At 58.4% G+C, this 16,298-nt stretch overlaps 1 protein-coding gene and 1 long non-coding RNA gene across 3 annotated transcripts in view; one reads left to right on the top strand and one right to left on the bottom strand.

Annotated features, from left to right (window-relative positions):
- Window positions 1–16,298, bottom strand: part of STK40 (serine/threonine kinase 40) — a 42,527-nt gene continuing 26,229 nt past the window's right edge. For both annotated transcript variants that reach the window (XM_045548253.1, XM_045548252.1), the window contains exons 5-11: window positions 15,923–16,150; window positions 15,154–15,206; window positions 7,137–7,252; window positions 4,172–4,316; window positions 3,944–4,063; window positions 3,448–3,532; window positions 1–2,248 (exon numbers count right to left, since the gene is read on the bottom strand). In XM_045548253.1, coding sequence (XP_045404209.1) covers window positions 2,030–2,248; window positions 3,448–3,532; window positions 3,944–4,063; window positions 4,172–4,316; window positions 7,137–7,252; window positions 15,154–15,206; window positions 15,923–16,150 — 966 coding nt within the window. In that variant the 3' untranslated portion in view covers window positions 1–2,029. The remainder of the gene's footprint in view (window positions 2,249–3,447; window positions 3,533–3,943; window positions 4,064–4,171; window positions 4,317–7,136; window positions 7,253–15,153; window positions 15,207–15,922; window positions 16,151–16,298) is intronic.
- On the top strand, window positions 13,453–16,166 carry LOC123635762. Its single transcript, XR_006734205.1, has 3 exons — window positions 13,453–13,498; window positions 14,871–15,009; window positions 15,454–16,166. It is a non-coding gene; the product is annotated as an uncharacterized LOC123635762 (long non-coding RNA).

The raw sequence follows: 16,298 nt of genomic DNA, 5'->3' as shown, positions 1-16,298 counted from the left end.
TCCAGATCAGGAAGTTTATTGCTGACATGCAGGAAGAGTCCCCCATGTAGTACAAAAATATGTCTTTATACAAACTTTTTTGTGATTTTTCTGTTTTGTTTCCTTACAATAGGACTTCTCTGGGTGTGTGACACCCAGTGAGGGCAGACCTATCCTCCTCTCACTCGCTTCCCCAGAGATGCGATCAGACCCGTAGGTGACCTGGGAGGGGGCCAGCCTGTCCGACGCGGCTTTGCTGACCTGGAGGACATTGCTTTGCAGAGGAGGAGACCACACATGGAAAGCAGGCCCGGAGGGGCTGGCAGGGCTCTGCTGAGATGGGCCCTGGCCGCGCCCCAGACCCTCACAGGACAGTTGGGGCTGGACTGCGTCTCTGCTCCCTTAGGAGACTTTTCTTTATGAAATAAATATAGAAAAGAGGGCGTCCCCCACCCCACAGCACGGTGCCCTGGCTCTCAGCGGCCAGACGGCTGAGACAGACGCAGAGCTTGGTGCTCAGGGGCCGTAAGTGCTGGGCTCAGGTGGGCTCCCACAGACCCACTGAGGCAGAGGCATGAGGCGCCCAAGTGCTGGATGGGGACACGGGGAGGAAGGGGCGTGGGCAGCCCTGCTACTGCTGGCAAGAGGTGGCCCCATTTTTTCCAGATGGGGAAACTGAGGCACAAGGAAGTTTGGGAACTTGCCCAAGGTCACTCACAGTGAGTCAGCTTTTTGGGGGGAGGAGGGCAGCTCACACTCTGGGAACATGGCTGCCTTCCCACTGGGGAACAAGGACAGGCAGGAAGGGCCTGGCTGCCTGGAGGGACACTCGGCCTCTCTGAGGGCTCTGGGGTAGCCCTCTGGGGAAGGGTCTTTGCTTGGCATTAAGCAGGGCCAAGTCTGGTGAGGGGGAGGGGAGGGCGTTCTGGAGAGAACAGCATTTCTGGCAAGACGGGCATCCACTTCAGAATCTCGGCTCAATAAGGACAGCAGGGCTGTTCTCGGGCCAGGCGGGGCAGGGCTCCCCACCTGCTGTGAGGGACCCCGGCCAGGGTCTGCTGGGAGCGACACCATGTCTATGATGAGGCGGGGGTACAGGGGAGATGCCCCACCAGCCTCTGAACAAGGCACGGGGTCGCGGAGCTGCAGGCAGGGCCACGGCCAGGCCCACCGCCCTCCCCAGCAGACCCCCGGGCCCCTTCACATTGCGAGTCCACGTGACCTCGTCACCTCGGTACCACAGTGAAGGATGGAGAAGGAAACGGTTAATGTGTGTGTGTGCAGCACCTCAGAGAAGCTACCGAGACAGGAGCAAGAGCCGGGTGGAGAAAGGCCTCCCCACAGCGGAAACAGAGGGGCCGGGCGCTGAAAGTGGAGGGGGCGGCCGGAGGCTCCTCCGTGCCCGGGGGGTGAGGAGGGAGCCCACGGTGGGCTGCGGACTCCCTGCCGTCCAGCCAGGCTGGGGACAGGGAGTGGCCATAGGCCAAGCCACCTAGAGATGGGAGAGAAGTTGGTTACAGTAAAAAAATAAATATATTTGAATCCGGCTTAAGATGAGGTGAAGGTTTTCCAAAGCTTGGACCGAGGGGCCGGGGGCCAGAGGGGGGGGAAGGGAGACAGGCTGGGCAGGGCCCGGGGTGCTCAGGGGGGGGCCAGCAGCGAGCTGCACTCTCAGCTTATTTGGACTGTGGGGTCAGGTGGGCGCCGGCTGGGCCGGGCCAGGGTGGGCTCCCTCCTCCTCCCTCTCACTCAGTGCAGAGACAGCGTGGTTAAAGAGACAGAGGTAGATTAAAACGTCATGATTAAAAGCAGATTAGTTATCTAGGCTTCTCAGATTAAAAAACCCCAAACAATCAAGCAATCATCCCAAAAGGTAGCTTCCTGGTACCTCTGCTGACCCCACGTGTGACCTGGGCTGTCCCCGTCCCTGCCCCGTTCCCACTGCAGCCCGGAGAGTCCAGCACTACAGGGCCCAGCTCTGACAGCCAGGCCTTCGGCTGGGGCTGGAAGAGGTGGCGGTGGCGCCGGTGCCTCTGGCTGAGGCTGCTATTTATTTCCGCAGGTAGCGCTGGGCCAGGATGGCTGTGTCCAAGGAGGTCATGGGCTGTGCGTCATGGCCCAGCCGTCGCACGGGCGGCACGCTGCCGAACTGCCGCTTGGGCACCCAGCTCCGGGCCTCGTGGATGGAGCTCTTCTCCTCGGCCAGCAGCAGCTGCTGCCTCATGTAGTTCTCAAACTCGTACTGGGAGCACTCCTCTGTCACCTTTGCCTTGAGGCCGAGAGGGAGGGAGCGAGACAGACAAACCAAGATAAAGACAGAGCACGGCAGGAGACTAGGAGCCCCATCTCACTGGGTAGCTGAGTATGTGGGTCCCCGAGGCCACCCAGACTTGCCTTGGTGGCCGCCTGGGTGTCAGTGCAGCTGGCTCCAGTCCGAGATCTGACCCGGATCCCTCTTCCTAACTCACTGACCTTGGGAGAGTTAACATCGCCTCGGAAGCCTCAGCTTCCCCACCCCCCGCAAAGGTCCTGCTGAGCCCTGCAGAGGCCGATGCACGTCCAGTGAGAGCAGGGAGCCCACCTGGGCGCTCGGGCACCTGCAGCCGGAGGCACCGGCCCCACGCCGAGCCCCCTGGTGAGGTCCCTGCCCTAACCATTGGAGAGGGGGAGCAGGGCTTTGAAATCAGAGTTGGGTTCAAGGCTCAGCTCCACTGCTTCTAAGCTGTGTGACCTTGGGAAAATCATTTTACCTCTCTGAACCTCAGTTTCCTCTTTTGTAAAACGAGGGTAAGAACACAGGCCACAAATGCCTGCAGTGAGGCCTGCATGGGTGTACTGTGGACAGGCACTCAGTGCGTGGTAGTGATCATTATTTTAGTTGCTGCACAGCCCGGGAAGGACGGGAGCAAGAGGGGGCAGGGACTGGAACTCTCTTTTCTCACGGACCAGGAGGCTCTGCTGCGGCCCCAGGCACAGCCCCGCCTGGTGCGACCTGCCCACCACTTACTGTGGGCTCCAAGCTGGGCCAGGGAGGGAAGGTCCTTCCAATATCCCAGGGCCAGCCAAGCCCTGCCCTCCAGGGGGCACCCTAAGATCACCCACCAGCTGCTGCCCTGCACCCAGGTCTCTGCCCCGCCCCCAGCCCAGCACTTTCTCCAGTGCACGGAATGGGGAGGAAAGAAAACAGGTAGAAATGAATCATCTGAAAAATGAAAAGCAGGAAGGGTGAGAGACAACGAGTGAGTCAGAGGGGCAGAGAAATGTGACTTGGGCGGGAGGAGGAAGCTAAGAGGGCCAGACTGGGCACTGGCTACCCATGGGCTGCCCCACAGGCCTCCCTCGGGCCATGGGATCTCCAGCAGCACCGGCAGGCCCCAGGCAGCTCGGGCTGAGGGAGAAGGCCGAGCAAGCCCTGTGGCCTGCAGGGAGCTGCCACCTTTGCCCCTGCCCTGCATGCCCCCAACTCACCTCCTGGGAGCTGTCTGCATTGCTCATTTGGTCATCGATGTCAGGAACCACTTGCAAAGGCCCACTCAGAGACGACAGGGACTGCCTGCAGGGGAGGCAGACAAGTCAGGCTGGCTCCAGGCAGCCCCAAAGAGGCCAGGTCACCACTGGTCCCAGACATGGCTGGAGTCAGACAGGCCTGGGTGGGGATCCTGACAGGACTGACTCTTTCTCAGAGCTTTAGTTTTCATCCAACAAAGCGGGGCACTTTCTCCCTCGAAGGTGGTGGTGAGAACTAGGGAGGCAGTGGCCGGGCCCTCGCTGCCGTGGCCGGCACATACATAGGAGGGGCTCAGCCCCGACCCCTGCCTGCTCCCTCCTGCTCTTGCCAGGGGGAGAGTCTGGAACTCTGACTGTGCTGGCCGAGAGACAGGCTGAGCGCAGGCTGCTTTTCTGGGCAGGATGGGCAGAGCACCTGAGACCCAAGCCTTGTGCCCAGCCCCGCGTGTCCCCTTACCACGATGCAATGATGGCGCTGAGGGCCTCCAGGACGGCGGCGGCGGCCAGGCGCTGCTGGGGGTCGAGGACCAGCAGTTTCCGGATGAGACACACTGTGTTCTCAGAAACCCGCCCATCCCTGACACAGGGAGAGAAGGCTCAGTAGGCGGGTGGTGCTGGGTCACGTGCTGCTTCCCCTCCCCTTCCCTCCCCTTCCCTCCTCCTGGCCCAGGGAGGCAGGACTCACTCTGGGATGGTGTACTCGGCGGCCTTGATCTTGCGGAAGAGCTCCTGCGGGATGCTGTCGTAGAAGGGGAACTGGCCGTAGAGCATGGTGAAGAGCACCACGCCCAGGGCCCACATGTCGCTCGGCTTGCCACGGTAAGGCCGGCCTGGGGGCAGACACACACACCACACTCAGCCTGCAGGCCCTTGGCTCCACCAGGACTACTCCTCCTGCCACCCTCCAGTGTGCCCAGTGAGACAGTCAGAACCAGCTTGTGCATGTGCTTGTCCCTTCCCTGCTCCTCAGGAGACCTGGCTCTGCAGGACCAGGACGATGCCCCACCTCGGCAATCAGGCTGGGCCCACCCACCTGCTCAGGGCACCTGCCCTGCTCGGCTGTACCGTCTGTCCCACCACACTGGGAACCCCTGGGAGCCAAGCCTGGGTCTGCGGGCCCCAGCGTCAACAACATCAGCAATGTTTGTGGAGGGATAACTGGCTCCACTGGTCAGCCACTCCCACCCCAATCACCAGCCCCCACCCCCGCCCACCTGTTTCCTTCACGGCACTGATCACAAGCTGCCAGGGGCCCTTCTTTGTCTGTTTGTGACTCCTGTCTCCTCACTAGAAGGTAAGTTCTCACGCAGGCATCTTCCTGCTGCCATCACTGCTGGGCCCCAGTGCCTAGCATGGACCTGGCTATTTTGTTAAATGAATGAAGGAATGAACCTCTCTGTGCTATAGTTTCTTTATCTGTGAAACGGCAGGGAGAGGACATTTAACTGAGTACCCACTTTGTGACAGCACTGGAAGAAATGCATTTATTTCACTAACTGTCCTCTACGACACTGAGGCCCAGGGATGTTCTTTGTCCAAGGCCACAGCTGGAAGTGGACCCATGTCTGACTGTACAAACCCTCCTGTGTTCAGGGCAGCCCGTCCATCCACCGATCAGCAATAGAGCACCTCCCACGTGCCAACCACTGCCTCACCTACTCCCTCAAACAAAAAATATGAGGACCACTGAAGCCTTCCAAAGGCCCTGCCCTAGTCTAGTCCCTGGGACACACCCTCTCTGGGACACCAATAGGATGCAGCAGCCCAGATCCCCGAACACAACTCTACTCTCTGTGGGCGTGGAAGAGAGCTGGGCACCTTAGTGTCATCTCTCTGGGTGCCAGACAGCGCCTAGGCAACTAAGATCCCTTCTCTGGGTCCCTGTGTAGTGGGCTGTTCAGGCCGCAAAGGCTCCTGGGTAGCCGAGTATGCCCTTGGGGCAGGGGAACTGGTTCTGACTGTCTCCCTGGGCACACTAGAGGTCAAGCAGCTTAATGAGGTGAGTGTGTGCAAAACTCCCAGGCCTGGGGACTGGCACCACCATCCTCTGCACGTGGTAGCCCTGGGAGAGGCCTGGGTCTCCAGGAGAAGCCACAGCTTGGAGGAGGCCTCCAAAGGGGCTGCAAGTGCTTGTGCAAGTCACAGCAGCCCGCCCCCCAGGGGGATGTGAGACGACCTGGGAAGAGTCCAGTTCTGCACACATGTGTGTGGTGGGGATGACAGACCCTGGAGACAACCCCAAATCCTCCATGTGGGAGGGAAGGAAGCTGGCGCAAGCCCCTGGGGTTCCCTAAGGGATTGGGACCATAAAGACCTTCATTTGGCAAAGGACAAGGGGGAAAGGGAAAGAAACAGAGAGAAACCATTAGGAGCACGAGCCTTAGCGGAAGGAGCCCTGGAATGGCGCCTCAGTTTTCTGGCTATGACTTTGGACAAGAGATGCCCCTCTCTGAACCTCAGTTTTCTCATCTGTAAAAAAAGAACTTGGGATATTTACCTTGCAGGGTAGCTGTGCGGTTTTAAACAGATAATGCACGTCATGTGCTCAGCACAGTGCCTGGTCCTCAGAAATAGTCAGTAACTTTATAATTTCCTTATTTATTTGTGTATGATCTGTCTCATTTCCACTAGTAAGCCAGCTCCATGAAGGCAGTGATGTCAGTCTGCTTTGTTCTAGGCATCCAAAGTGCCTGGGGCGAAACCTTGAACTTGGCAGACCCTCAGCACATACCAGTAGAATGAATGAATGAACAATGGAGTGATGGCTTTGTTTTTTTTGTTTTTTTGGTTTTTTTTTTTTTGAGACAGAGTCTCACTCTGTTGCCTGGGCTAGAGTGCTGTGGTGTCAAGCTCACAGCAACCTCAAACTCCTGGGCTCAAGCGATCCTCCTGCCTCAGCCTCCTGAGTAACTAGGACCACAGGCATGCGCCACCATGCCTGGCTAATTTTTTTAATATATATTTTTAGTTGTCCAGCTAATTTCTTTCTATGTTTTTAGTAGAGACGGGGTCTCGCTCTTGCTCAGGCTGGTCTCGAACTCCTGAGCTCAAAGGATCCGCCCACCTCGGCCTCTCGAGTGCTAGGATTACAGGCGTGAGCCACCGCGTCTGGCCTGGAGTGATGGCTTTGAGATGCAGACCTCACCGTGGCACACGGCCAAGAACTGTTCAATGGCTTCCCGTCACACATGAAGTAAGGGATGATGTTTCTCAGCAGGGCCCACATCAGGCCTCGTGTGGCCTGGCCCCTGCCTACCTCTCTGGCCTCCCCTTGAACCATGCTCACTTTCTGAACACACTGCAGTTCCCCAGTGTGCTGTGCCACCCCTGGGGCCCTCAGCCTCCCCCCAGTCACACATACCCAGGAATTCCCAGCTCTCCTTAAGCTCTCAGCTGTCACCTCCTCGGCTAAGTCCTTCCAAGCACCCTTCATATGCTCTCACAGAAATCATGTCCTTTCCTTCCCCGTACTAGTCTCAGAGAGTCACTGAACATGTGTTAGTGTGACCTACATCCTCCTCCGCTAGACTCAACACTTCGTAGGGGGAGGGACAGTGCTGGTTTGGGCCACCAGGGAAGCCCCAGCACCCCGCCCAGGGCCTGCCCACAGACATGGCTTGTTGAACGGATGAACTGTCTGGCGCACGCACCGCTGAGCACGTCGGGACTGATGTAGGCGGGGCTGCCCCTCTGGTCCTTCAGCAGGTCGCCCTCGCTCACCAGATGCTTCCCGAGGCAGAAGTTGGTGATGGTTATCCGATGCGTCCTGAGGGCAGGAGGCAGAGAGTGCACAAACCTCAGTGACTACAGCAACGGACACCAGATGCACACGCAGGGCATCCCCTGCTGCGACAAGGACGACCCCAACTCTGAACGAATGGAGCCAGGTTTCTCACCAGAGGGTGAAACAGCTGGGGAGCAAAGGAACCGGGCCCACATCCTTTCCTGGCCACCTGCCGACCTGTTCCAGCAGGGATCTACATCACTCCCAATCACCTGAGTGTTGCAGGGGGAACCTGTCACCCTGGCTGAGTCTTAGGGGGTACAGCTTAGGGCTTTTAGAAAAATATTCAAAGATTTCCCAAAACAGCCTCACATAATATTCTAGATTGGGAGTAACCCCGAGATGTAGTTCAATTCCCCCACTCACACATGAAGAAAAGCAAGTCCAACAGAGGACAGTGGCTTTAAAACACGCCCACCCCACACTGTGAGGTGACCAGAGGGCAGGCCCCAAGCCTCCTGTCAACTCACTGTCTCAGTCCCACGGCCACTGCAGAGGAGGAAACAGAGCAGCTAGGTGCATCTCTCTGCGGGGGAATCCAGCACACCACGGCCTGTGGGGGCGGCGCTGGGCCTCACTGGGGGACCCTGGTCCTGCGGGGTGCAGTTTACCACGCCCTGGTGGAACGTGGAAGCTGGCCCTCCACCGCATGCTCCAGACGGAGACAATGCCCCTGCTGACAGCACAGCCCATCCTCTCTGGGGATCCTGGGTCTCTGCAAGGAGCCCATGCCCCTGCCGTTGCTGCCAATCAGACAGCACTGGGGTGGAGAGGAGGGAGCCTGAGTCATCCCAGCACTTCCCTCCACCCTGACAGTCCCCAGAGGCTGACAGGGGTGGGAGGGGAGGATGGCAGCACAGTTGTCACAGCCTGAGAGCAACAGCACACCCAAACTTAGTCACCCTCTGTCTTTCCAAAACCCCACGACAGGCCAGAGCTTGCCTGGGAGACTCTGGCATTGGAAGGATGGCCTGGGCTCTCTCCTGGGCAGTTCCAGGATAGCATTACCTCCCGCCAGCAAGCGGAACCAGCGACAGCAAAGACCCCTTGCTCTTATGAATGAACGGAACCTTAGCCACCCTCCCCTTTACGGCAGGGGCACACGTGCCTGTCCACGCAGGCCGGCAGCCCGAGACCAGGCAGCTGCAGGGCCACGCGTGCCGGGGTCTCCAGTCTGCCTTCCTACTGCATGTGATGTGGTGCTGACGGAGGAGAGGGGCACACGGCTCACTGGGGAGAGGTGTGTGTGCTGCACACACTTCCTCACAGTTTCTGTTCAGGAAAGAAATTCCGTGAGGCAGCAAAGTGGGAAGTGGGGTGTCCCAGCACTAGTCAACTGGCCCTTCTCTAAATGGTGAGCCGGGGTCAGCTTGTTCAGGGAACAGCACACTTGTCCACTGAGGACCAGGAAGGTGAAGGCTGGAGGGAAGATGACCCAGGAAGAAGACACGGCCCTTGTGGAGGCCATGAGGCGGTGGAGTGTCACATATTTCAAGGAACTGAGAAGAGGATGGTGAGAGCAGAGCGAGGGTGAGGAAGGTGGGTGACGGTGAAGATGTGCTTCCCTTGTGTCCAGGGCACTTCACAGGCACTCACTTACTCCGTACGACCATCCTCTGAAGGAGCAATCATTATTACCCTCATTTTATAGGATGGGAAACTGAGGCACAGAGAGTTTAAGTCACACAACCAGGAAGCAGCTGAGCAGCAGTCTGGCCCCAGAGCCTATGCTCTTGACCTCTGCTCCTCTGCCAGGGCGAGGGCTCCCGGCAGCTAGTGCTTGAGCACAGGTAACAAACAAGACAGACCTGCATCGGGTGGCTTTGGCCACTCATCAGCTTGGGCAGAGGATGTGACCTCTCTAACCTCCGTCCCTTCACCTGAGGAATCCACCGCAGGTTCCCAGGTGTGGGGGAAGCTCTCGAACAGAGTCTGGCACAGCAAGGCCCAACAGAGCGCCAGCTACACCAACCAGTCAGATGACAAAGGCCCCCAGCCTCGCCACAGCCCAGTGGCATTTGGGGTGGGTTCCAAGAGTCCTGCTGTGAGCACTGAGGGGGACAGAGCACTGGGGGGCGCTGAAGGAGGAAGACAGGAGCTGAGCTCCCCACCTAGAGACACAGGCTCAGCAAGCTGTCTTCGCGACTTCTGGATGCAGGACCCACCCCTACCTGCACGAGAGCCTCCTGACGCGTTTGTCATGCAATTCTCAGGCCAAGGCCCAGAGGGACTACATCAGCAGTGCTGGGCAGTGCAGACGGCTGCAGGCCCTGGATTTTGAGGTCCACTGTGCCAGAGGACATATTTCCCATTCCCTGGGAGAGGGGGCAGCAGGGGTCTGGTCTTCACTGGCTCTCTCTGGGCTCTGAGCCCAAGGCCCCCAAGACACCACTTACACTGGGGCTGGGATCCCCGAGAAGGGCAGTCCACTCCAGAGCGGAGCGCACTGTGAGCCAGTGAGGCCACAAGGCCAGCTTGGCATCTCAGGGTTCCTTGGGCAAGGCTGGACAGACAGAGCTCTGGGTAGGTGGCCTGCTCCCTTTTTCCTGCATCCAGAAAAGCTCTGGGGCTACCACTGGGGTCCCTTACAAAAGCTCAGCAGGAAGTAGCTCCAGAGCACATGGCTCCCCTGCCTCAGGGGTCAGGACTGACACTACCTGGCTGGGGCAGGCACTGGCCTAACAGATGCTGAGCAGCTGGCCCCGGGGCCAGCTGAGGCCACATTGCCATCCTGCACACAGACCTAGGGAGCACACTGCAGTCACATGAATGACACAACGTGATGAGGAGCTGGTTGGTTCTCAACACTTTGCAAACGCCTGCAGGCTGGACGCTTCCTGGGATTCTCCATTAGGAGCAGCAGGCAGAGACGGGGCATTTGGTCCAAGCCAGGCCCGACGCCCCAGGAGGCCCCTCGGCATATGCTTCTGCATGCTTTGGGGAGGTCCCGGGCTGGCAGGTGGGGGAGGCTCCACTTGTGTTGGAAGAACCAAGCAACCTGGGGCGCTCAGACGATACTGAGAGCTCTGGAGCTCACCCTTGGATGCCACTTTTGTCCCCACTGAAGACGCCCTTTGTCAGCACCCTTGTCATCATCAGCTGATAGCAATAAAAGCTGATGCTCACTGAGCACTTAGTGCAGGCCTGAGTGGGCTGTTTCCATTCACTGCTCACGATAGCCTATGAGGGAGACTTTCTCACTGCCCTGTTTCAGATGAAGCAGCTAAGGCACAGGGAAGTGAGGGGACTTGCCCGAGGCCACAGGGCTAGCAGACAGGGGAGTAGGATCCAAACCCAGGTCTGTCGGGCCCTGGAGCCTGCACTCAGGACTGACAGCTGCCGGGTGCCCGGATGTGTCTCTGGGCAATGCTCTAGCCCCTGACGGACTGTTCCTTCGATTCCATCAAAGCTGACTCATCCCTTGTCTTGTACTTCACTAGAATACCGCAGGACAGCTTTGGGCTCTGATTCTTTCTAGGAAGCTCACAATGTTGACAAAAGCAAGCACCCCGGAGAGGACCCTTTACCACACCTGGGGGGAGGGGTGGGCAGGCCTCCTTAAGCGGGGGCCAGTGAGGAAGATGCCAGAGTGCCTCTCTACACAGCTGCCCCCGGCTCCTGCGTCAGCTGGCTGGGTGGAAAAGCCGGAGCGTGGCAGGTGGGAAGCCACACGGGGACCTCAGGCTGCCTCTCACCAGAGCGAGGGCTCTGAGGTGCAGGGCGTGTGTGGCTGACAGTGGATTTCCCCAGGAGCCGCGTCCAAGAGGCTCTGAGAGCCCTTTAGCTATCTTGGGGAATTCTGCTGGCGAAGGGCTCAGTGCAAAACAAAGGACAGTCTGTCCTCAGCATTCCAAATGTCGACTCTGGGGCCCACACAGGCCCACCCTGTCAGCTGCCACAGAAATCTGACCAGTGGCCTGCAGGGCGGTTAGGACCCAAAAGCACAAGCAAAGGGTCTCAGTAAAGGGTCACACTCCAGCTCTGAACGTCCCATGTCATTGCCCTGAATATGGGACCGCACAGGCCTCTGGTCCAAAGGTTCCCACAGAGCAGAACTGTGTGTTTTCCCCCCGGCTCAGAGATGGTCGTTGCAGCCTCACATGCATCCTGTAGGTCCCCAAGGCTCGAGACACTGGGAGGAGCTCAGGGGAAGCTCTGGTGGGTGTGGGGGTCAGATTCCTGGGTTCAAGGCCTGACTCCGCCACTTCCTTGCTGTGCGAATCTCTTGCTAAACCTCAATTTCCTCATCTGTAAAGCAGGTAAATTCTAGCACTGAACTCCCAGGACTGTGGTAGGATTCGACAAGATAAGATAATCCCACAGAGGGCACTTAGCCTAGCAAATGGTAGTAGCTGGTGTTATCCTGTCTTCCTCTGAGGGTTGGCACGCCTGGCAGTGGCTACAGACGGAGACCCTGGGAGAGACCCCGTATCTGAGGCAGGGGAGGAGAGGTGTCACACAAAGGAGCGTGTGCTCCAGCATGTCTGAACCTTCTACTCCACTCCACTGGCAAGACTTTCCGGCCCTCTGCCAGGGCGCGAGGCAGGTGGGACTCAAGGGAAGTGCCGCTGAGACTCTGCAGGGTGAGGCGGCAGGCCCCGAGTGGCAGGCCCACTCAGCTTGTGCTGCTCGGCCTCTGAGGTTCCTGGACTCTCTCCACAGGCAACGACACGGTCAGCTCTGAGGCCTCTTGAGGCTTGGCAACACTCCCCTGCCCTGCCGCCACCGCCCAAGGTGGCCAGGAGGCGCACAGCTCCCTGGGAGTACCAGACCCCCCAGTCCTGGCCTGAGGGGGCGAGGGCAGTGAGGGACGGAGGGAGGGGATGTGCGTCAGCAGGGTCGGCTCTGAGTGAGTCATGCTTTGGCTATGGCCCTTTGGGCTGCCACAGTGTTTTCCTCTTCTAGGAACTTGGTATGCAGCTCGCCTACCCAAAAGAAAGGAGGAAGGAGAAAGAACCCTCAGCAAACCTCACGTAACCCCCGAAGAGGATTTCGGATTTCAACCCTTTTTTTCATCCAAAGCAGGTGAGTTTGTCCCTCTCCCTGGAACCTCTCTGTTCTGCTTCCCGGAAGCAGACGAAGGCCTCCAGCCTGTCTATCTGCCGCTCTAGCTGGAGTCGGGCAGGGGCGGGAACTTTTCCAGGTGGACCTTCAACTGAGTGAGGGTGAAGTGGGGCTCCGGAGTGGAGGGCGTGCCCCAGGACACACACAGAGCAGCGTGTCTCTCTGTACCACACCACCCTGCCCCCTTCCAAAGCACCCGTGACTCAAGTGAAAGGCAGCCAGAACCCCTGTCTGCCCCAAAACACAAAAAAGGCGATTATCAGATTAAGGAAGTGCAGCCAAGATGCTGGATCTGAGTGACGTATCAGGGTTCTGCAACCTGAGGGACGAACACACACGAACACGAACATGTGCGCGCGCGCACACGCACACACACACACACACACACACACACACACACACACACACACGCACAGCAGAGTGGCTACACTGCCACACTCAAGAGAGGTGCAATCTCCTGACTATATTCCCAGAACCCAGGGGATCTAGAGAAGTGAGAGTCAGAAGCAAACCCACCAGTGACACAAAGAGGCTAGGAGTGCTGGTGTGGTTAGCCGGCAGGACCCCTGACTGGGCGTTCCCATGACAACCCCGGGGATGCTCATTTAGAGCCAATGAATGAATGGCTTCCGCTGAAGGCCCAGGAGCTCTCTAGTCCAGATGGACTTAGGTACTCAAAACACAAGTCCTCTCTTTGTGAACAGTGAGCCTGCAGCCAGAGCAGGACAGGACTGGCCCAGGGTCCCACAGACGGCTAGGGGCAGGGCAGGGCCCAACCTCCAATCTCTCAGACGATAAGCTTTCCACAGCTCAGGGCTGGGATGCTCAGTGCTCTGCAACACCTGAATTCTCCCAGAATTCTGAATCCTCCCAGAATTCAGAGCTGTGACTGGGGAACCGCTGAAGGACGCTGAGCCTCACCGGGGTGTCCTCATCAGCCATGCGGCAGGCCTCATCTCTGGAAGCAAGCCACGAGGCCCGCAGTCCCTGGCTGGATTAGCACCGGTGGTGTGCTTACAATGGCCAGACCCCGTCAGGCAGTTTTACAGCAATTTACTTGCACCTCAGGCCCAGCTTTCCAGGAAGGTAGAGCCATCACCTCTCTCGCATGAGGAAATGGAAGCTCAGAGAAGGGCCTGGTACCCCAGCATGTGAATTCCTCCAGTGAGTAAATAATCAAGTGAGCACATTCTCACGGTCTCCAAAATAACTAGAGGCGGCGCTGGGATGTGACCGGGTCTGACCCCCACGTGCATGCTGCTTCTGTTGTCCCTAACTCACTCGCACAGCCAGTTCAGGACCCAAGCAGCCCGGGCACTTCCTGTTTCCTTCCCTCCTCCCCGTGGAGCATGACAGGGCCAGGTTCTTATCAATCCGCTTTCTCAGGCTGGCAAATCTCCACGCATCCTTCATAAATCGACTCAGATGGCAGAGTCACTGTTCTCTCCATGTGCCCCCACCTCTCTGCACGCTTGGCCCCCATACGTGGTACTCATCTGGTCAGCACCCCATCAGCTGGTGAGCTCCATGGGGGTCGTGGTGGCAGCTGGGAGTTCCTGTCTGCAGCCCCAGCGCCAAATGGTGCTGGCGGAAGGAGGGAGACAGGCTTAGCTGCTGCGGTTTGCAGCCTCCTCGCGATGGCGACTCAGGCTGGAGCTGTGGGGTCTGGTGCCCCCCATCCAGGGGCCAACTTCCCTGCAGCTTCTTTTTCTCTCTGACCACTGTGGCTTTCACCACTTTATAGGGACAGTGGGCTCAGGGCCCTTCCTGTGCTGGGCAGACCACGTTATGCAATGAGTCTGCTGAGACTCGTGCTGCCTGCCATTTGTAAGCCCTCCAACCCACTCAGCACCTGGGGTGACAAAGGTGACAGAGGCAGGCTCAGGAAGGGGAGGGAGGTGCGTCCTTCCCAGCCCTGCGTTTCTAGCATCATGGTGGCCCACAGAGCCATCCCACCTGCTGTTGGTCCTGGGCACCTGTGTGGTTGGTGTCCCTCCATCACTGCCCAAGACCACTGCGAAGGGGCCCAGACTCTCTGTTGAGGTGGGGTGATGGCCTGAGACTGGGGCCTCAAGTGATCTCCCTCCACCGCTGGCTCACCAGGGATTCTGGGGTGAGCCGCCCAGATCCCCTCCAAGTCCAGGGCACTCTCCCTGCTGTTGGGAGGGCTGGCTTCTGACCACTCCCAGCTGCGCTGCTCTCCAGGAAGCCCCCTTGGCCAAAAGAAGCTGCCTTGCCCACGGCTGTGCCCCTCCCTAGGGACAGCCTCCATCCAGTGGCTGGTCGCTGTGGGGCACAAGGGCAGTGCCCGCTTGCCTTGAGCTGGGCCGTCTGAAGGGCCCTCTGGCTCTGGAGCTCTTCAGGCTGAGGCCCTGCTGTGACTTCCCTGCAGTTCAGCTTCTCCCTCTGCCCAATTCCAGCCCCTTTCTCCCCGAGAGCACTCCCCATAAACCTCCCGTGCAGAAACCTCTGAGTCTCTCCTGAGGAAACTGGCCTATGGCAAGGCCTCATTTTTCTCTTTCCTTCATTTTTATAGTCATTTACTGAGCACCCACTAGGAGCCAGGTATGACCCATGGATGGACCAGGGAGGATGTCTAAAATTCTTTCTGCGACTCTGAAACTCCCAGTCTCAGCAAGCACCACACATTCCCACGCGACAGGAGGCAGCAGCAGGTATCCCATCCCTTGGCCCTGGGATTCCTGGAGAAGTGGGCCGTTTTGAGTCAGAATCACCATGGGACACTGCAGGCACTGGGGAGCCGTAGTGCCTGTCCCAACTCGAGGGTGGCAGCATTGAAGAAGAAATAGGAATCTTACCTTTTATTGAGCACCATGTTCCCGAGCTTCAGGTCTCTGTGTACAATGTTTTTCTGGAAAACAACAGGCATATGGTTTGTACCGTAAATGTGAGAGATGTGATCAGGGCCCCCCTGTAAGATGTGGGCTCTCCAGGTGTTTGGGAAGGCAGGAAACACTCATGATACGTCTCTTTAGGCTCAAACCACAGGCGGATCAGGACAATTCTAAGGCCTCGTTATCCATGCGTCTGAACAGGGTAATGTACCCTATCGGTTTCTGCCCACCCAGGGCAGTTTTCTCAGCTTTCTCTCCCCTCAGGGCAGCAGCTTGTGGGCGATGCCACCGGCCTCTTCCCCTCCATCAGACATCCTAAGGACGGGCTAGATCTGGGGGTCAGAGGTGAACTGTCATGGCTCTGTGACAGAAGCAGTGTGCCTAGAAGAGGCCCGGTCTCCTACAAAAAGCTCAGATGGGCTGTGGCCACCCAGATGGATATTCCAAAGTCGTCACCAGAGCTGAGAGACTACAGTTTAGTCCTTGACTGATGGGGAATTACTGCACGGGGTCTGCTGGGCTGCCCGGTCAGCCCCCACCAGAGAGGTGGGCCGTGGCCACCGTACTGTGCCTCACCTGGTGCACCTGCCATTTAGCCACTCTCCTTCTGGACACCCCTAGCTGCAACGCACACCTGGGTGAGGCAGGACAGAACTGCTTTCTGCTCAGCAGCAGCAAGAAGGGTGGCTTTCTATGGGTCGCAGGGAGGGAGCGGCAGGGGGCAGGGCCTCACCTGGTGCAGGGCCTCCACCACACGCACCACATCGTAGAAGATGACCACGGTCTCTCGCTCGCTGAGCCTCTTCTCCTTGATGACATAGTGCTGCAGGTTGATGAGGTCAGCGGTCTTGTCACTGAAGTCATGTGCACAGAGGCAGTCCAGGACGAGGCAGATGCGCTTCTTCATCTTCTTGACCATTCGGCTAGATTCTGTGTCTTCGATGATTTCACAGGTGCGGTCCTGGGAGGCAAGGGGGCGGAGCAGGGCTTGGCTGTGGACTCGGCAGGGCCAAAGACAAGGGTCTGGGATGCTCCTGGAGCTGGATACTCAAACCAATGAGACAGCCCAGAACAAGCCTGCACATGCGGGTGGTGGAGGACTGAGGCAT

Source organism: Lemur catta, chromosome 3, assembly GCF_020740605.2.
Source record: "Lemur catta isolate mLemCat1 chromosome 3, mLemCat1.pri, whole genome shotgun sequence".
Taxonomy (NCBI): Eukaryota; Metazoa; Chordata; class Mammalia; order Primates; family Lemuridae; genus Lemur; species Lemur catta.
The sequence above is the reverse complement of the archived record's forward strand: the minus strand, read 5'-3'. Positions and strand labels throughout refer to the sequence as shown.